Source organism: Colletotrichum lupini, chromosome 6 (assembly GCF_023278565.1).
Source record: "Colletotrichum lupini chromosome 6, complete sequence".
Classification (NCBI taxonomy): Eukaryota; Fungi; Ascomycota; class Sordariomycetes; order Glomerellales; family Glomerellaceae; genus Colletotrichum; species Colletotrichum lupini.
The window spans coordinates 3,082,334-3,104,933 of NC_064679.1; the positions used below are offsets into that span (position 1 = coordinate 3,082,334).

Sequence of the window (22,600 nt, forward strand, 5' to 3'; positions counted from 1 at the left end):
TAATAAATATAATAATTATAATTTTAATTATATTATATTTCGTAAGATATTCTAAAAGATAAAGGAAATAATACTAATTTAAAATAAATAAATATATATTTAATAATAATATAACTATAAATAATGCCTATATTTTAATATAAGAATTTTATATTTAATAATATTAATAAAGAGTAAAATAATAATAATTTTCTATAGAATAATATATTATTCTTTAATAATAATATAAATAGATATATAAATATTACTTATTATTAAAATATTCTTTATTATATTAGTCTTATTTTAAAACTTAGTTAATTAAAATAAAGATTATAAATATATATATATTATATATAAAGTTTATATTTTAATTAAGATAAAATAGAAAGTAAACTAATTTTGGTTATATATTAAAACTTTAATTTTATAATATAATAATAAAATATAGAAGTAGTTTTAAATCCGTTCTATATTAGTTCTAAATTAATACTAAGTGTTATAAAAGGGAACTCGAGGTAGGTCGGAACGCTACTATATTGACCTAATTAACTAAAGACTTAACGTAAAGAAGGAAAAAATAGAATAGTGGGTAAAAGCTAATAAGCTAGCCCTTTGGGCCTAGCGGTCTAGCTCGTTACGTAACTACTAAGAGCTTAGCCTCGTAGCCTGAGGCTAAGCCACAGGGCCCACAGGGCCTTAGTGCCTACTACCGTAATATTACCCCCCCCTCTATACTAGAGGGCGTTATCTATAGCACTAAAAAAATAAACCTTTAAATTACCCCTTATTTTAGTAAATCTATAGCCGTAATTATTATTATTATATTATCGTCCTCCCTTAGTAGTAGTGAATCGCTAGCCGCGGCGGTTTTTATTTATATATCTAGGTTCCGTAGCGGGCCCTTAGTAATTAAGTACTAGCGGTAGAACGCTTAGAGTACCGCTAGTATATATCTAAAGCTCTTTACGTCGTACTAAGTTAGATCCGTATCGTACCCCTTCTAGTCCGCTTAGTACTATAGTTTTCTCTTATATAAGCGTAATTTAATAACTTCTAAGACCTCGTACTCTAGTTCGCTATTATTATTAGTAATTAGTAATAGCGGGTCTTAGTTCTACCCGGGTAGTAGGTTATTAGTAGCCTTTTTTAGCTTATTTAGGTAGAAAACTGGGTATACCTAGCTACCTGTTAGTAGTTTTTATAATAGATTTAGGATACGGCCGGCAATAGGATACTAATAACTTAGTAACCAGTATACGGATCTTATTATAAAAGAACTTTTTAAGAAGTAGAGCTTTTATAAAGGACTCTATAAGCTTTAGTTTTATAATATACTTATATTTATATTATAGCCTCGCTAATTAAGTATTTATAGCTTAATTTTTTATAATTCTAAAGCTTTTATTTTTACGGAGTAATTAGTATAAGTAATAATAAATTACGGAAACGAACGGAACGTTAACGAAACGATACTTAGCTATTAGCGAAGAGCCGTTAGTATTAACGAGCTATAGTTATTCGGAGTTAACTACTTAACCTTATTTTATCTAAGAGAACGAGCTTATTATAGGACGAGTCCTACCCGAATATTAGCGTTTATAAAAGAGCTAGATAAAGAAAATAATCGGAGTAGATTACTTTTATAAGCTAGTTACCTCGTTAATACCCCGAAGACCTTATCCGTTATAAACGGGGCGTTTATTAATAACTAATCGCTAAATATATAAGGTTAAGGTATATATAAAGGCGCGGGTAGTATTAGGATAGTTAGTTTAATAAACCCTATGGGCCTAATAATAACCTACTTTTATAAAATAATAGAAATAATAGTTAAAGATTAAAATTAAGAACGGCGTCGATATAAAAAGCTCGTTTAATAGCTTACCGAGCGGCTAGCGACGCGTTTAGATCGACGAGAATACGAAAAGCCTCTTTTTTATAATTATAAACCGATTAGAAAAGAGTTTACGAGTGCCTAAGTAGTAGACTAGATTATTATTATAAAAGTAGGTAATAAGCTTTGCGCAAAAAGTACTATAGAATAGTATATTAAATAGGCCCTATTTAAGATATCCTTATTACTATAAACGTAATAACGTAATTATAAAAAGAGCTTTTAGGATCCCCTCTCTTAGGGCGACTTCTTAGCGTTTATTTACTAATAATACGTAGACCCCGAGACTTAGGAACGGGAATATTATAGAGAGCTAAGGACGAAGAGGTTAAAAGAGGGCTAGACCCCTACTTAGTTCCTTACTAAGTAATTAGCGATTTATTATAACCTAAGTATAGAAAATATAGAGAATTCGAAAGTAGAGGTATATTAGTTCTTTTTTAGACTACTATCTTAATTATAGGACGATCTAATTTATTATAGGGTCTTAATTAAGAGAGTATACGATATAGCCTACGAGGCTAATAAATTATAGTTATTAAATTAATAAAAGGGCGGCGACTAATTATAAAAAGATAGTAAGAAGAGGCTATATCCGTTATTAAAGTAACCGCGTCGAATGTCCCCTTTTTATAAAGAAAAGAATAAGGAGAGCTCTAAGGGGCTAGGCTCTAGGGACTCGCTAGGAGTAATATTATAAAAGCTATATAATAAGAGTACTCGCGCCGAGCTATTATAAAAGCGTCGTAATAGTAATATTAAGTACTTTATATATAATAAAATAGGCTATATATTTAGTAAGTATTAGAAAAATAAGTCGGGAGGTAGGGGCGATAATAAGTTAACGTACCCCCGATCGAAGCTAACGTTAGTAACTATCTAACGGGTTATTACTAAGCTAAGAGTTATAAAGGTCGACTCGTTAGAAAACGAGTAAGTATAAGCAATATACCTAATACGCTTATACTAAGTATTAAGAGGGTACTAATAAAAATAATTATAAAGGGTAGGGTAATAGTTCTGCGAGGTGTTATTAAAAGGCTAGTAGAAGTTAATATAGATATATGCTCCGAGATAGATATTATTAATACTAGGCTCGTAACTTACTTAGGGTTAACCCCGGCTATTACTATAGCTCCCTTATTAAGGGACTTTTAGAGTAAAGCCGTAGGCTAGGGGAAAGCTTATTAGTTAACGCTCTTCTTTATTAATTATTATAAGTAGTTAAGGAAGATTTAGCGACTGTTTGCCGTAGTTAATAGGGATAAAAGAATAGTAGACCTCTTATTATTATAACTATTAATAGGCTAGGAGGGTATTTATATTAATATAGCGACGAATATATAGTCGTACGAGCTTATTTTAGTTACCGAACTAGAGGCGATAGCTTGCGATATTATTAAGAATTGCGAGAGGGCGTATATATTATATATTACTACTATAAGAAGTATTATAGGGGTAATAGAGATTAAATTACGAGGGGGTTTATTATTAAAACTTTAATTAGAAATAGAGACGTTTAACGAGTAGTTAGTAAAGGGACCGTAGTTATATAGCGGGGCAGAATACTTTATTAACTTAGTTTTAGGTACTAAACTACTATATAGTTCTATTTATCTATTAAGTAAGAAATAACTCGATAAGCTTTGCGCGTATATTACTAAGAACCTAGCGAACGGTCGTATTATACTTTTAGTTAGTAAGGCTAGGGTACCGATCCTCTTTATACTAAAAAAGGACGGTACGCTACGCCTTTACGTAAACTACTACGGGCTAAATAGGGTAACTATAAAGAATCGATACTTATTATTACTTATCGGCGAGCTTTTAAATAGGCTTCGCAGAGCGAAATAGATTTTAAAAATAGATATTAGGGATGCTTATTACCGTATCCGAATTAAAAAGGAAGATTAATAGAAAATAGCGTTCCGGAGCTAATACGGTTACTTTAAGTATATTATTATACTTTTTAGGCTAACGAACGTACCCGCGACGTTCTAAGCGTATATTTATTAAGCGCTCGCTGACTTATTAAATACTTACTATATAGTATATATAGACGATTTAATAATCTATTTAATAATAAAGGAGTAGTATACGGAGGATATTAAGAAGGTCCTCTAACGTCTACGTTTATACGGGCTTTTTATTAAACTATTAAAGTGCTCGTTTTATTAAAAAAGGGTCGAGTTTTTAAGTTATGTTATTATACTAAAAGGAATTAAGATTAACTTGTTATAAGTGCGAACGATCGCTAACTAGAAGGCGCTAGAGTTTATTAGGGATATCTAAGTGTTCTTAGGGTTCTATAACTTCTATTAGAAGTTTATTACTAAATACTTAGGTATCGTTATATTAATAATAGTATTATTAAAAATAGAAAAGGGGTAGATAAGGGACTTTTAGTAGATTAAAGAAGTAGACGAGGCGTTTAATTAGCTAAAAGTTACTTTTACCTCGGCGACTATACTTATATATTAGAACTTATAACGTATTATATAAGTAAAAACCGACGCTTTAGTTAAAGCTATTGCGGTAATTTTATTATAATAAGCTAATAAAAAATAGCGACCCGTTACTTATTAGTTACGAAAGCTTATAAATACGGAGTAATAATAAGTTACGGGCTAATAAGAACTACTCGTTATAATAGAAGGGCTAGAGCACTGGGCTTATTACCTCTAGGGCCTTTTATAAAAGTTTATAGTCCTAACGGATTACTAGGTACTTAAAGGAGTAATCGGCGTACTAGCGCGGGACTTTTAGAAAAGGCTCGCGAGGTAAGTATATAAACTATTAATATTTAACTTTAACTTAGAATATTAGTTAAGGAAAACGAACCCGGCGGACGGTTTATTTAAAAGGCTAGACTATATAGAGGGGGAAGTGCTTTATAAGGACGTCTTCCTTACGCTAGCTTAAAAGCTACGTCTTATTAGCGAACTACTACCTAACGTCCGGTAAAGGATAATTAGCCTAAAAGGATAAAATAATATTATTAAGGTATATATTTAAGTAGTTAAGGCCTCCCTTTGCGATCCTAGCTAAATATCGGCTAGCTCTAGGGACGGGGAATCCTCTCCCCTATATTAGTAGCGTATTATAAGGCGTACTAATAAAATAGTAATAGTTACTACTATAACGACTCGAGGTAAAAAAGTAAGAGAGTTATTAATAAACGCTCGTTAACGGTCTAATAAAAATAAAGAGGAGTTGGATAAAGCTAGGGTTATTATACTAAAATAGCATATCCTATACCCCGTTATAAAGGAGCTTATAAGGGGCAAAACGGTATTCGCTTCTTATCTCTTACTAAAGATTAAAAAGCTCGTTAGAGGACTATAAGCTAAAGACGAGTTTTATATATTATAATTAGTAAGAGTTCGCGCTACGGCTAATAAGCTAAGAGTATATTTACTTAACGAATAGGGTATACTATTTTTTAAAAAAAGACTTATTATTCTTTAGGTAGAGTCTTTTTAGATAGAGATCTTTTACTAATACTACGATAACTATAGGGTAGGTTATATAGGAGCTACGAAAACTCTCGAGCTAATTTAGAAGAAGTTTTATTAAAAAGATATTTAACGAGATATTTAGGAATACGTTAAGAACTATAAGTATTGTTTAAGAGTTATAACCCTAAGATATAAGCCGTACGGGTAGCTATAGTTACTACTACTACCCTTATACCTATTTTAAAAAATATTTATAGACTTTATTACGGGGCTGTCGCTGAGCGTTTATAATAACGGCGCAAAGTATAATAATATCGTAATTATTATCTATTATATAATAAAGTTTACGAAGTTCCTACTTACTGTTAAGATACTTAACGTAGTATAAATAGTAAGTATCCTATACCGGGAGGTCGAATGTAAGTTCGGTACGCTTAAAAGTATTATTACGGATAGAAATAAGCTCTTTATAAGCGTATTTTAGGAAGAGTTTATTAAGGAACGGGCGATGCGTTATTAACTATTTACCGCGTACTACTTATAAATAGACGGCTAAATAGAGCGAACTTATTAAATATTAAAAAAGTATTTAAGGATCTATACTGAGGGCTCGCTAAATAAGTAGGTAGCGTAGCTAAAAGAGGCTAAGTTTATATATAATAATAATTAATACTCTACTATAAAGGTATCCCCGTATATAGTACTATACGGTTACTACCCTAAGTACGTTAAATATATACCTAATTATAAAGCTATAGTCTAGGGGGTTCGGGAAAGGGTCTAAAAAATTAGGGAGATTAGGGCCCAGGCTACGTAAGCGTGGGCACAAGCTTCTAAGAGCTAAGTAACTTATTATAATAGAAAATATACTCTAAAGAAGTTTAATCGCAGAGAGGTCGTCGGCCTATTAATAAAGAATATACGATTTAAGAATAATAAACTAGTGCCGAAATATATTAAAGTAATAATAACTAAAAAGGTAGGGAAATAGGCTTATTAAGTATATCTATTAGAGTAGTATTAAAGAATATATAATATTTTCTTAATTTCTTAGCTTAAGCTATAAGGAAATTACCAAACGGTCGGTAACTAAATAGCGAATCTCCCGGAGTTAGAGAACGAGTAAGACGTTTAGGAAGTTAAAGAAATCGTCGTAATATAAGGCGAGGGAGGAAACTTATAATATCTTGTTAAATAAGCTAGGTAGCTTACTAAGTATAATACGTAGGAGCTTATTAAGTATTTTAAAAGGGTAGTAGAAGTAGTTAATAAATTTAAATATTATAAGAAAAGGGTATATATAAAATAGGATAATAAACGTTAAGTTCGTAGCAAAAGGTTACTGAAGATAAGTTAATTAATAATATATTATAGAACCCTTTTTATTTAGCCTAGTGCAATCCTTAAGAAAAAGATATAGTATTATAACCCTTAGTAATACGTTACTAAGAGATTACTAAGATCTAGTTACGTAGGGGGAATAACTTATATAATACTAGTAGTAGTAATAGCGGCTTTAGTATATACTTCTAAAGCTTAATAGTTAGTAATAATAGTCCGCTTAGTAAGCGAGAAGCGGGGAGGCTTCGTATGCGTACTTAGCTAACTATTTAGAGTAAGGCCGTTAACTTTATTAATATTATAATAAGTAAGAGGGAGGCGGTCGAAGTCGTATAGAGTATTATATATATTAATAATAGCGGTTCGTAGAGCGTTCGCTACTTAGTTACTATTAAAGGCTATAATAAGAAGCATAACGGGAGCTATAATAAGAAGTATAACGGGAGCTATAATAAGAGGTATAACGGGAGCTATAATAAGAGGTATAACGGGAGCTATAATAAGAAGCGGAGTAAGAGGCAAAGTAGGGGCCGTAATACTATTATTATTAGCAACGGGTCGGGGACGGGGGACGTTATCTAAAGCGACGCTCTCGTAATCCTAGTTAAGCTAAGGGACCTTAGTAATATTAATATTCGTAAAGAACTTAGTAACGTCGAACTACTTATTATAACCTACGGCTTTAACCTTAATATAAGTAATAGCCTCGTTAAGCCGTCGTAAAGCTTTTACTTAGAGTAAGAGGAGCGTAATACTAGCTTTATTAAGATTTAAAATAATATAACTAAGGGCTAGGGTACCCTCGTTTATACTAAAGAGAGCGTTATAAGTAGGGGTCGGTAAGTTATTAACGTTAAAGCGGCGGCGCTTATTATAATACTAAAAAAGAGAATTTTCTAAGTTACTACCGAGCTCTTTATATTTAGTATCCTCGCGCTAGGACTTATTAAACTTAAACCTAAAGTCGTCCCGCTCGTCGTTATTATTAAGAATATAGTTAATAATAAGAATACGCTTTTTAGTAGGAGTCCGAGTCTCGGGACCGCGGGAAATAGGGGTAGTATTATATATAGTAATAGTATAAGTAGGTACTTTATTTATTAAGAACTTAGTAACGCGTTTACGAAAAATAAAGAAAGTAAGAAACTCCTAGATATGCATAATAGTAACGCCCTTAGGAGTCTTTTTATAATACTAAGCTAGAGCGTCGAGGTTATTTTATAGAGTAGTTATACGGCTATTATTATAAAAATAAGCTAGTTAGAAGTAATTAAAGTAGGAGATAATCTTAGTCTTATTATTAGTATTAAGGATATTAGCCTAAGAAGAGAAATCTAAGTTAGTAAAAAGAAAATTTACTAAACGATTACCGACGATTTACTATAATTAAGATTAATAAGTTTAAATACTCGTAGTTAGTAGCGAGCTCTTAGAGAGTAGCTTATTTAAAGTAGACCTTTTTTATTTTATTATTTATTAATGGGTTAGTAATATAAGTAGCTACTTTTTTTTACGCGCTAGTAATATAGCTAAAGGTATAGAGAACGCGGCCGCGCTTATAGGAGTTAAGGCTACCCTGCTCCTTAGTATTATAAAACTCTATAAGGGTATTTTAAATAAATTAGGCGGCGCTATATAGCTCCTTAGGAACCTAAGAGATATCGTTAGCTAATGTTTTAGTAACGGATTAGTAAGGACTCGACGACTTATAGTAAAATACTTCTTTTTATTAATTTAATAAATAATATACTTAGTAACGTAAGCGCCGGTAATATAAATAAGCTCGTCGATATTGCGATATAGACTAGCTAAGTAGCGTATATAAGGAGTACTACTACGGAGACTGCGGAAGCCCTTTTTAAGATTATACTCTATATTAAGTATATCTTAAATATACGAAATAATAAATATTTTGGCAGATGCTTAGCGATAGTATAGTAAGAGAGTTGTAATTAAGAAACGATACGGAATTAGAATATCGTAAAAAAAAAAGTATAGTTATATAAGAAAGAATTCGCAGAACGGTTACTAAATAAAAAGAGGGAAGAAAAAGTAAATATGCGACTAGTAATAGATAAAAAATCTTTTATTATAATTAATAGCTTAGTAATAATAATAACTACGAGGTTAGGCAGGCTCTTATATATTACGACGGTCGGAATACTTTACTACGAATATATATTATTAACCTAGTAACTAGTCGGCGCGCTATTACTAAATAATAATAATAAAGTATCCGTTAAATAAGGAAATAGGAGTAATGCCTTATTCCTAGGTAAGAAAGGATATTATTAACGCCTTATAGAATCTATTACGAATAACGACGTTAATAGCTTTATTATTAGCGTTAAAAGAAGATATTACGTAATAACTTTAGGAACTAAAGTTATATAAGGGGGGAGTAATTATAATAGATTTAGGATGCGGCTAGTAATAAAATACTAATAACTTAGCGACTAGTATACGGATCTTATTATAAAAGAACTTTTTAAGAAGCAGAGCCTTTATAAAGGACTTTATAAGCTTTAGTCTTATAATATACCTATACTTATATTATAGCCTCGCTAGTTAAGTACTTATAGCCTAATCTCTTATAGTTTTATAATCTATATACCCCCCTATTTAGTACTAATAATAGTTTATAGCCCGGCCTACGGTTACTATAGTTTATTTATATTAGCAGACTTTTAATACGAGGTATTAATAAAGACCCGGTTTCTTAGCTTTAGGTCGTCCGGGCGCCGGCGGCAGTTAGTATACCTCTTATATCGTACCTAAGCGACTTTTATATTACCCCTAGCGGTCTCCTAGGCCTCGTATATCCCCTAGGCTATATACTATATATCGGTACGGTTTAGTTTTTTTTTTATAGAGCCGAATTAGCGGGTTTATTTAGATTAGTTAAAAAAAAGCCGTAGCTAACGACCGAATTTTATTTTATATAATAATAGCCCTATAGTCTTATTAAGCTAGGCGGTATAAGTAAAGTCGACTATGGGTAGTATATCGCTCTAGTTATTTTAGTATTAGTTAACTAGTAGTCTTAATTACTATAGGATATATTAGTTTAGTACCTCTATCTAGCCGTCTATTTAAGGGTAGTTAGCCGTTAATAGCTATAGCTTAACCCCGTAGATCTTATAGAGTTCCCCCTAGAAGTTAAAAATAAATTAGGGGCCTCGGTTTAATATAATAGTCTTTAGTAGGCCGAAGATAGGTAGTACCCGTTCGTAGAATATTCGGCTTATATCTTTTATTATAATAGTTTTATAATAAGGAACGGATATTACCCTCTTGTTTAGGCAGTCTATTATTACCTAAATATTATCGAATCCTTTTTAATTAGTAAGGATAGTTATAAAGTTAGTAGAAATGTGCTACTATGGGTAGTTAGGTATTAAAAGTAGCCTTAGCTCCCCCGGGGGCTTATTGCGCAGCTTTTATAATCGGTAATAAGTATAGTAGTTCTATACGTATTAATAAGTATCTACCGTTAGGCTTAGTTAGTAATATTACTACTTAATTATTTTTATAACCTTATTACGCCTTAGGTAGGCGAGGAGCTTTTGTTTATAGACCTTGTAAATAACTATAGTACGAAGGTTCTCTTCTTTAGGCACTACGAGCTTCCCGTTTATTATTAGTAATTTATTATTTTAAATAGACTAGCGCTCGCGCCCTTTGGCCGCTAGCGCTTATATTAGTACGAGGGACGCTATAGTAAGGTCTCTATTAAGCTTTAGAATCTTTTTTATTAATAAATACCCCTAGAGCTCGTCTTTTAGTAAGAGCGAGCTAACTATAAACTATAGTTAACTAACTACGGCGCTTAATAGCGTCCGTAGCTCTGCTATAATATTAGGGGATAGTAGTCCTAGTAATAAGAGGACTTAGGTCCTATTAGCCTCTTTTAGTACTTACTAAGTACGGATATCCTCTATTTTTTATAATAGGGCGTTAGTTAGTACGTTCTCCTTCCCTAAGTAGTAATAGATCTAAAAGTTAAAATCTATTAGTATACCGGCTTAGCGGGCTTATTATAAGTTAAGTAGGCGCTTAGTTATAAAGAATAGTAGTAACTAATAGTCTATAATAACGTCGAACTTATATTCGTAATTTATAAGCTCCGCGCGCTATTCCTCTAAGTATAGCACTATTATTAGTATTTCTTTATTATAAATAGCGTAGTTAAGCTCTGCGCTACTTATTATTTTTAAATAAAAGGCTACTAAGTATTATAACCCGTTATCCTCTTATTACTATAATAGCGCTCTAGTATATACTAAGTTAGAAGCGTCGGTTTCTAACCGCGTTAGTAGCTCTAGCTTAAAATAATAAAGGATTAGTACTAACGTTAGCACTAGCTTTATAGCCTTAAAGGCCGTCTTATAATTAGCGCTAAAGTTAAAAAGAACTCCCTTACCCGTTAGTCTCGTAAGGGGCCTAGCTAAGTAGCCGTAATCCCTTATAAATCTCCTATAAAAGTTATAGAACCTAAAAAAAGACTAGATACCCTTAAGTAATATAAGTAGCTTCTAGTCTCTAACTATAGAGACTTTCTCTTTATTAAGCTATATACTTTTTATAAAAACTACGAAGCCTAGGTACTTTATAAAAGTAATACTAAATTTATACTTCTTAATATCTACCTATAAGCCTACTTTTTATAAGCGGTTTAGTATTTTAGTAACGTGCTCCTAATACTAAAGGGGGTCGTTTAAAAAGATTAGGATATTATCTATATACGCTATATAAAAGTTATCTAAGTACTTTATTAATATCTCGTTTATATATCGTTAGTACGTAATAAGCCCGTTATAGAGCCTAAAGGGTATTACTTTATATTTATATACCCCGTAGCGGGTTCTAAACGTTGTTAAGTCCTTAGAGGCTAGGTCGAGGCGAATACAGTAGAAGGCCTATTTAATATCTAGTTTAGTAAATACCTTCGCCCTACCTAGCCGCGCGAGGGTCTTATTAATAAATAATAGTAAATAGTAGTCTTTTTTTATAACCTTATTTAGCTTATAGAAGTTAATATAAAAGCGCAGACTACTATTATGCTTTTTTATAAATAGCGTTAGTAACGTAAAAGGAGTATTACTTAGCTTGATAAATCCCTTCTATAAGTACTTTAGTAAATAGGCTCTTATAGCCTCTAGCTTTAGTACCGACTACTTATATAGAGAGTAGTAAGTTAGCTTTTCTTTACTACTATCTAGGAGCTCGATTTTATAATTATACGGCTTATAAAGTATAAATATATTACTAACCGCTTTATTAAAGACGTCGGTCTAGGGCCGTAAGTATTTTAATAAGTTAGTTGCTATAAGGTTATAAGTAACTTAGTCGTCGTTATATAAGGGGTCCGCCTCCTCCTTCTTATCCTCTATAATACGGTCTAGCTTATAAAGTAATATAGAGCCTATTTTAACGTCGTTCTACTTTAGGTTCTTTTTAAATATAGGAGCACTAATAAAAGTAATATCTATTTATAACGCTACTAAGTATAGTTTTTACTATCTAACCCTTTTTATAGGGGCGATAGTAGTATTATTAAGGGCGTGTTCTATTTTCTTTATATCCTTAGCCTTATTTAACTACTATATTTAATAGGCTATCGTTTTCGGCGGGCGTAGTAATATCCTAATTAGCGTGCCCTTCGCCCGCTACTACTAGAGCTTTTAGTTATAGCGGGTTATATCTATCTCAAATAAGTCCTACTAATAGTCGGCGTCGATTTAGTATTATATATTAATAACTTCTAGGGCACATAGGTCCTCGATATCCCTAATAATAGTAAAGGGCGTCTTTTATAATAATAGGTCCTTAGGCTATATTAGCTATTAGTAGCGAATATTAGGGTTTACTTCGTAGTATTCGAACTACTTCCGCTCTAGGATTAGGTCGTAGCGGCCCGTATTAAGCTAAAAGAGGGGTGCTTTTAAAAGGACCCGTTAATTAATATATAAGTTAGCGGTTTATACTATGCTAATATTGTCTAATCGCTCTTTATTAAACCCGGTAGTAGGGATTAAGTATAGTAATTTATAAAATAGGGCCGCGCAGAACTATTATAATAAAAGGGTTACGCGGTTATTTATAAATCCGTACTTATTAGCTCTTATATTAAGTAAGGCTCTTAGGCGAATTTTATATTTATTAAATATTAATATAAGCTTTATCTTAAGGGGCTAACCCCCTACGAGATCTTATAAGTTTATTAAATTAATTACTAATTTTCTATCCTTTTTATATATATTCCCTAGCTAGGAGTTTATTTTTACTAGGGGGTTTAGTTTTTTAAACTTAACTCTATCTTAGTAGGGCCCGCGGTAGTATTAATAGCGGCTATAGTAGTCTTCGGCTTTTTAGGGTAGTCCTTAGAAATATATTTAGTATTATTATAAACGAAGTAAGCGCTACTATTTTTAAGCTTTTAATATAGGGCTTTAAGGATCGTCTCGTAAGTAGAGGTGCGACCTCGGTCCTATTTAGTACTTCTAGTACTTCTATTATTTCCGCTACTTTTATTATTTTTATTATTTTTACTTAAGGTCTAGCGAGTTTAGTTAGAAACCTTAACCGCGCGGTCCTTTATAAAAAGGGGCTATATTACGTTAGCTAGCTAAGTAACGTACTTAGTATATTTCTAAAAAATAGCCGTATTATCTAAGTACTTCGATATAGCTTAGTTACGAAGATATATAAGTAGCTTATTATAAAAACGGCGCTTTTATTAAGACTTTAAAAGCTTATTAATACGCGCGAGCTTAGCGAATATAGAGCACTTTTAGTAGACCTTTTTAAGCGTAATCGTAAGTATGTCTAGCTTACGGCTAGCGTCGTTTATAATAATTAGGTTAATATAAGCCGACTTAAGCTCGTAGAGTAGCTACTCGGCTATAGTAATCTTATTAAAGGTTAGTAATAGGTATATAAACTCCGCAGCGCTACTTCTAATTTTATTAATAATATACTCTAAGCGGTACCTATTCGTACTATAGTTAGCGTTCTCTAAGCGCTTCGTAATGTATTAAAGCTAGTAATTAAACTTAAAGCTAGTATTATTACTTATAAAAATAGGTACGTTAGGTATTTTTTAAGAGCCGTAAGTAATAAAATAGGACGAGGCTAGAGTAGTCTTGCGGCTACTCTACGTTTTTAAATATACTAGCCGCTATTTTAGCGCACTAAGGGTAGCGGTATTTTAAATAGAGCTAGCCTAAGAGCCGTTCTTTAATTACTCTAGCCTTTTAGCTATAGCCGTATTATTAATATAGGCTCGGGTAAGGGCTTCTTTTATAATATAGAGCTTTATAATAATAGTACGCATAAGGTCGAGGTTTTTATAGGTTATTACGTATAGGCGCTTAGTACTATTACTTAGCTAGCCGATAGCGGACGCTAGGACCTACTCTAATTAGTATTAAGCAATGCGCATTTTTAGCTACTATTCGATCTACTTAAGCAGGGTCTTTCCGTCGTTTTTAAAGTATAGCTCTTAAATAAGGTCGAGGTCGATATACTACTTAGTATTCTTTTTAAAAAGAATATCGTCGCGGATATAAATAGGTAAGGTAAGCTAGTTAGCTACGTCGCTAAGGTACGCTAAGTAATCGGCCTAGGTAGTAAAAAGTAAGAAGCGCTCTACTAGCTAGTTAAATAGCGCGACCTCTAGGTCGATAACTAAGAGCTTAGCGCCTTTATTAGGGCCTACGACGCTCTATTAGGACTCGTAAAAGTAGTAGCTCTATTAAAAGCCGTTAGTACGAAGAGAGACCTAGCCTCCCTAGCTATATTTTTTAACTATTACGTTTAGTAAAGGGGGTATATATTTAGGGGGTATCGATTATGCTACTTACGTACGATTAATTTAACTAGCTATTACTTAGCTCTCTTATACGCTTTTTTAGTAAAGGTAGCTAGTAGTTAATTAATTAAAATATTATCGTTCCGTTTTTAGAGAATAGTTAATTAAGTAACGTTAAATAGTATTACGAAAGGGAACTCGAGGTAGGTCGGAACGCTACTATATTAACTTAATTAACTAAAGACTTAACGTAAAGAGAGAAAAAACAGAATAGTAAGTAGAAGCTAGTAGGCTAGCCCTTTGGGCCTAGCGGTCTAGCTCGTTACGTAACTACTAGGAGCTTAGCCTCGCAGCCTAAGGCTAAGCCATAGGGCCCACAGGGCCCTAGTGCCCACTGCCGTGACACTAAGAAACTACTTATAATAAGTATTTTTTAAAAGGACGAAAGTATAAACTACTAAACTAATTCCGAACTATTCCCAAAACGATACCGAACCGGTTCTAAATTACTTATTATTATCTTTATCCTTAGCCTTAGTATTACCCTTAACCTTAATATTTTCCGTATTATTATCCTTATTTTTATTTATAGTATTATTAAAATCGATTATAATAGGATTCTCCTAAGTAGAAATATCCTTAAAAAAAGAGGTAATAACCTCCTCTTCTTCTACCTCCTCCTTAACCTAGGAGAACTTCTATTAAAGCTAATAAAAACTATTAAGCTAAGAGGGGGGGTAGGCTAGATAGTTTAGAATTAGTTTATAATTAGTTCTAAACTAGTTCCGAAGTAACTTATACTTCTTTTAGGAACTATAAAAAGTATATTTAAATTTAGTATTTATACTAATAGTACGACGTATAGTAGCTATATTAAGCTAAGTAAAAAATAAGAATTAGTTTAGAACAGGCTAAGAATTACTTTAAAATTACTTATAACTTCTTTACTTCCCTTATTATATATAGGGACCTCTAAAAAGGGAGTAAGAGATCTAGCCTTTTTTTTTTTTAAAAAGAGTAGAGAGGGGGCTGCGGACTTTATAGTTCTTACGGACCTTCTTTAACTTATTATAAAAAGCTAAATAGATAATTAATTAACTAATTCTAAACTAGTTCTTAACTAGTTCTGAGATAGTTCTAAACTACTTACTTAAGGCCTTATTATTTATATTAATAGAGTTAGTACCTATCTTACGGCTCTTAATACGTATTAAGATACTATTAACCTTATACTTATAAATATAAGCATAAAGATTACCCTTAGAGGTAAATTAAGTTTCCTAGGAGTTCAGAATTAGTTTAGGATTAGTTCCGAATTATTTAGGAATTACTTATAGTTATATAAGTAACCTTTTTATTATTAACTAAGAATCTATAATATACCTTATTAGGTATAAGCTTAATCTTATTATCCTAAATAATTCTAAATTAATTATAAACTAGTCCTAAACCAGTTCTTAATTATATACTTTATTATACTTAAAAGGGGGCAGGTTCTTATAGCGGATAAGATTACCCTTAGGGCTAGGAATGCCCTAATAGTAGTCCTAATACGCTTCTTATCTAGAATTAGTTCCGAACTAGTTTAGAAATAATTACGAAATACTTCTAAAAAATATAACTTACTAAATACTTATAAGAGACTATGATAGGTAGAATTAATTCGGAACTAGTTATAAATTAATTAGGGAGCGAAAAGGTAGATTAATAACCCTTTTTATAGAGGGCTTAATATAAATAGGTAATAAATAGGATACGAAGCTAATAGGGGTATAATAGGGGCTACTTATATAGTAAGGTAAGAGGCGTATAATTAATAATATAGGTTATAATTAGTAAAAGTGGTCTGTACTTAGCTAAGGATTTTCTAGCTAATTAAAAATCCGCTTAGCTAGTCCTACGGTAATTAAACTAGCTAATTAGAAAATTGGTCAGGTCACGTCCTTTTTCCTATGGTCAGGTCAGGTAACCGGGGGGGCCATAGGTCAGTTTACCTGTGTTCACGGCAGACGTGACACCTCAGTTCTGGTGTACCTAAGGTAGGTACGTACCGCAGACTTTCGGTTCCGAACGACGCATCATGCCGTGCACCCCAAGATCAATATCGTGGTCCGCACCTCTCGACAGCAGCTGGACGCGACAGGCTTGCCAACCCGTGTTGTCACCATTAATTTAAGGAGGGCTGTCTTGTCCTCGCCGACAGCCTCATCGGGAAGCAAAATCTTTGTGCTAGTCGACGCGGGACTCGGATGAGGCTGGCCCGAGGAGAGTCAAGTCACCAAGGGAATCTCGTATACGGGCACTCTTCGATTGTTCAATGGCTTGTCATGGTGGCTCACCATGGCGCGCCGCGTTCTCCCTTCTGTCGACCGACGGATGGGTATTGTGAAAAAGAGATACGATAAGCCGCCGAGCCGAATCTCTCGTACTCAAGCATCGCTGTACTTGGAGATGCCCACGAGAAGCGCGTAGAGTTAAGATTCAGCCGCCGACTACCTAGATAAGAAAGCAATCCCGCTGGGTCCAAAGCTACCCGACTCCCCCGTGTGATCCTCTGTCGTCGTCGGCGCCGTCTCTTGTCTTCCCCGACGAGCATGGTCGCACGGCGTCGTTCCCGAGTCTCTGTCTCTTTACGTTGCGCGCCCCCAGTTCCGTCACGGCGGGCGCCACGGCGGGAAGAGGGAGAACAAAAAAATAAAAGCAAAAAAAATAAAATAAAGCTTGTGTAACTTTGACCCTTTCTCGCTGGTTACACAGAGGAGAGGAGGGGGAAAAGAAGAATAAGAAGCTACAATAGCCAAAAATAAGAACGACGAAGGAAGCGATGAATGGGATTACTTCGTCCCATCAATCGGGAAACAAACCAACCTGTTTCGTAGACACGCCCCCTTGTGCTTGGTCTTTCGTGTTTGTGTGGTTGTAAGTATGTGGATGTTTGTGTGTGTGTGTGTATGTGCTCGGAGAGTGTGTGCCGCCTCAAACTTGACGTTTTCCCTTCTCCTCGAAAAAAAGAATCCAACTCGTGGGAGGGGTGTGTGTATGTGTGCCGCCGGGAATAAAATCCGTAACAGAAAACCGATTGATCGAGGGATCAGAGCGGCGCGAAGACCGGGATTGTAAAAGCTTTTGCTTACTGATATTCCGCGTTTGGTTATCAATCATCAAATGGGCTTACCTTACTTCGCCCATGATATGATCTACAGGAAGGAATCACGAAAGAATGAAGAAAAGGGCTACGGTTACAGGGACTCTAACCAGCCTCTGGCCGCTTTTGCCACGCCATGTCAGGTCAGGTTGCCCTGCTTGGATCGGCCGCCCCGGTTCCGTGGCCCAGGCGGCCAAGGGGGAGGGGAGAGCGCACGCACACTTGCACGCACGCACGCATCGCTCGCGAGGCCACGGCGGGAACGGCCCTCATGTCAGCGTTGCATCCTGCTGGAAACCGTAGTCCCCTTCCCTCGATCTTACGGGGGAGAATCATGAAAGGAAGGGGAGGGGATGGGGGCGGCATGGCATGGCATGGGCCAGGCTGGCTTCTGCAGGCGTCCGAGAACTCTTGGCCAGGCGCGGGAACGCACCAGGATGTGAGTGAGAAAACGGTTTTGCTTGACCAGCAGGAACCAGAGATGAGACGTCGGCTGCAGAAGGCTGGGCCGTTCACCTCTCTGTCCATTGTTCTTCCATCTTCCATCGGTCCAAAAGGAAGAATTGTCGGAGCCAGGCCAATTGAGGAAGAAACCCAATCTGGGCTTATCGAGTCTGTAGCGGCTCGGCCATGAGAGTTTTCCCAAGTCATGACAATAGAGAAACATCGTTTCGGCCGGGAGGCCAGGATTGTGGTACTCGGGGCTTCTTCCTGCATCGCAGTGCATCGCAGATGGTAAAGAGTTCGAAAACGTGGGCTTTGTGGGACCCTGAAAAACCTTGGCCGAAGCAGCTTATTCTTCTGCAGTGCCTTGGTGCTTCCAGCATCAAGTTGCTGGGCATCAGCAGACATTGAGGTTGACGTCCAAGGGGGCTCGAGAGCCACACCAAGGGCCACGCCCCGTCGCATTCGCAGCGTATTGCGTGTACGAGTCAGGCGCATGAAAGCAAGAGCAAACAACCTCCCTAGGTTCGGCTCGTCGTCTGAATAAGCTATGAGCAAGAGTCGTAAAATACCGTAAGCAGAGGAAGGCGAGACAGAATAGGAACGGGGCATAAATCCACGACGACACACACACACGCACACATCTGTGCGGAGGCGGGAGCTAAAAAAGCGACTGTCACGGGCTGGGCCAAACCTGTTTTACAAATGTGTTAATCGTCTCCACCGGGAATCGTTGAAAGAAACATGTTGCGCCACGGAGTGGCCAAGGTGAAGCGTACGGGGGCCAATGGCGGTTCTCGCGTGTCTGGACACAACGTCTAGCAAGGTCCATCGCTGTCGGTCCTGGTCCTGGTGGTATTCCGTCGACCGGAAGGCAGTATAAGGTATTGCGTAGATAGGTAGGTAGGTAGTTAGTTACACTGGCCATGGCAACCGAGAGAAGCGACGTGATGTTCAAGTGCCGATGGTACCGCTGTGTCGATTGCACCGCGAATTGCCCTTCCGACTGGTACGGTTACCGTGTATCTGTGAGAGTTGATGAACGCCCCCGAGGCTGTCTGTCCCAAAAAGCCCGCCACTGGCTGGCAGAATGGCACACCAGTCGGCGACGGGACCCGGTTGGAGGGTCCCGCGATGATCGATCAAACAAACCACGGACGCCGGCGAGGGTTAGGTTACGTTACGCATGGCCGCCCGTAAGACGAGGTAGGCGACGTATGAAGAAGGAAACATTAGGGGCCCTTTCGGCGTCTGATGGTTGTAGCAAAAGGTAGATGGGAGCTCTTGGAAGGGGAAGAGAGACACAGACGTGAATGGATGACGATGTGTTTTGGACGTATTGGAAGAAAGGGTGACATCGTCTTGATTGCCCCTCTTGTCCCCTCGGTAGGCCTGCTAGAGCATGAATCAGAGATTACCCAGATGAAGGAAAAGGGAAAAAAAAGAAAGCAAACCACTAAACGATGAAGGCATGCATATATCCCGTCCCTCCACCAGGGAACTTGGAGAGGGCATGGCAGGCCGCCAACCTAAGCGTACATGAGGAGATGTGAACCGTTGCCCATGAACAATTAAACGGGGGTTGGCCATAGAGAGGGGCAGAGGCATAGCTATTATGACTTACATATGTAAGTATGTTAAGCTGGGGGTGTGATGGTTCATGGTGGTGTAAGAGGTGGTGTGGTGGTGAAGGGAAGGGTGGTGGCCGTGTCTCCACAGCGGCTAGACACCCGCAGATGTACATTGGCTGCTGGTGCTGCTGGTTACTGGCTGCTGGCTGTTGTCTGCGAACAGGAAGCGATGGAGATCGGAATCGACCATGCCTGAATGGGTTCCCACAAAGGAAAAGGTGATGGGCGAGATCATCTCCATAGCTATGTAGATGCTCTTCTACAGTTGGAGGGAACATGGAAGGGGAAGGGGGTGGGCAGGCAAGGCAAGGCAAGGCAGGGCAGGGCAGGGCAGGTCGAAGACGGGAAGGGGAGGGGAGGGGAGGTACCTAGGTGAAGGTGGGGAGCTTGGGAGCGTGATGGGAGGAGGCTGAAGAAGAAGAAGAGGTTCAGGGGGTGTGAGAACTGCGAATGGTCAGGCACGCCGCAAACTGGGGGAACAAAGGCCCCCCCCCCCTTCTTCAACTGGAACTGGCAGCTGGGTTTCGATGGGGGAAGAGGGGATGGCACTGGATGGGTACAGTATATTGTAGTAGAGGGGATGGAGGGGAGAACCTGAAAGATGGAATGGGGGAATAGATGAGCGTTCGCTGCTGCTGCTGCTGCTGCTGCACGAGCGGGTAGCCAGGGTCCAAAGGGTAGTTCCCGCACTGCAAAAAGGAAACACAGCGGGCCATGTCCACCTGCCAGACCTTGTAAGGTGTAACTACTTTACTACGTAGGTAGGTTTTGCAACTTGTAGTGTCACTGCCCCGGTCTCCGTACGCAGTCAGGGAGTACAGAGTACCTACTCCCCTCGCCGTGTAAGTCGTTCCCGCCCCCGTCCATCCAGTCTCCCGTCCCGTTAGCAACGGCCCCCAGTCACCTTCCCCGGCCGGTGCCAATCTCAGTCAAGGCATGCCTTGTTCAGCCATCAACAGCAAGAAGGACCAAAATCTACCGTCATCATCATGGCTTCTCAACATTCTCTTCAGACCGATAGCATGTAGTTCAGAGGCGGATCGAGGCTCGCTTGTCACTTGGCCCTATAATCATCTATTGTCTGGGCTTCACTTACTGGTGTTGTAAATTCCCGTCGGGAAGCAATAGAGGATAACCTCGATGTAGAAATGAACAGCACCCATCACATTCACCAGTGGCTCAACATGAGCTCACAGACACGTACTAATGCTACCGAGACAACACACTACCTACCCCATACAAGGAAATAGCTTATACGGATAGCAATGGGCAGCGATTGGCGTCCACCCCAGCATGATAAGCGGCAAGCCTCAACGTTGGCGAAAGCACCTACCTATGTACCTAGCACCCCTCGCCGGCCTCTTCTGCTTCAGCCCTCCCACTTGTCTTCTACCCCAGACCATTGGGTGCCGCTGCGCCGGCATTCTCTTTTTGACAGCCACCCATCACAGCTAGCAGTGGGCATGCACTCGACACCACCCATCCAGAGTAGGAACATGGCTATCCGTTCCCGAGGCGAGGCCCAGACGCAAGGGCCATGAGCCGCTGTTGAGGCCGGGAAAGAAGAAAGCCAAGGGCAGCTCAGGATAGCTCAGAACAGCTCAAGATGTGTGACTGCCATCACCTACCCGCACCTCCCCTGGCAATATCCTCTGCCTCCACGGGCCCGTGTCTCCCTGTATTGTGTACTCATACATCGTTGGAAGAGGTTATCCTGCCGAGGCTGATGCAGCAGAGGCACCAGCAGAGGCACCAGCTTCTCTGCACCATCAATCACCCATCCCCCCATCCATATCCACTACCGGCAGCTTGTTGTGGACCACGATAACAACCTCTCGGTTGTCGCCGTGCATTTGGACTGGCACGGCTCGTTCGGGGAGAATAAATTGGTTGGAGGTGTGGAAACTCGCCCACCCATAGCCACAACCCTCTTCGTCCGTTGTTTCGTTTCTCTAAACCCTTTCATCGTCTTCTACTCTTGCAGCAGTATTGCAGGCACTGCTGCTTCCTAGCTTGCATCAAGTCATCCCAAAAGGACGGAAAGGGAGCAGCACCTCTGGTGTCTGCTGTACACCACCACGCCGGTCGTCCCCTCCATCACCATCAACCCCTGGTTAACTGCCCACAAGGCCGTGCCCTGCTCATGCTATGCGAAGGGCGAGGATATTCTGCCAGCAGCTCCCGATATCCTGCCCCCAAGTGTGGCTGCGACCGCCCCTGCCTCCGACCACGGAGCCCAGCTGCCCATACCCACCCACTTACCTACCCACTTACCTACCTACCTACCTACCTACCTACCCACCTATAACCACTACTTCGTCGACCTTACCGTTACTACCGCTACCGCTACCGCTACCGCTAATTAAAGCTATTCTTAACGTTAATATACTATAAGAAGAGAATAATTGCAAAGTAGACGATCCCTTTATTTACTAGTATACCGTTAATTATAACGAATACGGTTACATAGAGTACGACTACTTACTTTACGGCTAGCGCTCTAGCCTGCCTAAGGCTAGAGTAGTACTTAACAAGGCTACCTACGAGGCTAGCTTTGCGGTTACGATCGAAAGTAATAACGCCTCGCAGAGTTAACCCGCTTAAATAAGCGTTATAAATCCTTAACCTCGTTTATAGACTACCGCTAGTAAGCCGCTACTAGCTTTTCGAGCGAGTTAATTAGGTAGCTGGGTAGCTGCCCAGCTAGGCAATTAGGCTAATTCGATAGAATCGTCGACTTAGGCTAACGCGTCGATTGCCGTACTTTTTACTAAAATAATTTAAGTCAATTAACGGCCTCTGATTAGCTAACCCACTCGAATGCTGACTACGCAGAGCCTAGCTTACGTGTGTGCCCGAGACCGGCGGTCGTGTGGCGGCTGTAGCTACACT

At 37.9% G+C, this 22,600-nt stretch overlaps 2 protein-coding genes across 2 annotated transcripts; one reads left to right on the top strand and one right to left on the bottom strand.

Moving 5' to 3' along the window:
- Positions 1 to 16,444: 16,444 nt before the first annotated feature.
- Positions 16,445 to 20,424, bottom strand: CLUP02_12427 (uncharacterized protein; the record flags this gene model as incomplete). The annotated part of the gene is made up of 19 exons (XM_049291391.1): positions 16,445 to 16,482; positions 16,540 to 16,618; positions 16,654 to 16,732; positions 16,828 to 16,932; positions 16,985 to 17,110; positions 17,357 to 17,388; positions 17,471 to 17,621; positions 17,703 to 17,901; positions 17,957 to 18,344; positions 18,402 to 18,625; positions 18,718 to 18,771; positions 18,802 to 18,882; positions 19,012 to 19,159; positions 19,257 to 19,472; positions 19,540 to 19,606; positions 19,702 to 19,799; positions 19,845 to 19,967; positions 20,052 to 20,152; positions 20,220 to 20,424. The coding sequence occupies 19 exons, from the start codon at positions 20,422 to 20,424 to the stop codon at positions 16,445 to 16,447; spliced, it is 2,514 nt and encodes an 837-aa protein (XP_049148536.1).
- Positions 20,425 to 20,973: 549 nt separating this feature from the next.
- Positions 20,974 to 22,074, top strand: CLUP02_12428 (uncharacterized protein; the record flags this gene model as incomplete). The annotated part of the gene is made up of 4 exons (XM_049291392.1): positions 20,974 to 21,196; positions 21,251 to 21,386; positions 21,444 to 21,642; positions 21,721 to 22,074. The coding sequence occupies 4 exons, from the start codon at positions 20,974 to 20,976 to the stop codon at positions 22,072 to 22,074; spliced, it is 912 nt and encodes a 303-aa protein (XP_049148537.1).
- Positions 22,075 to 22,600: the final 526 nt, after the last annotated feature.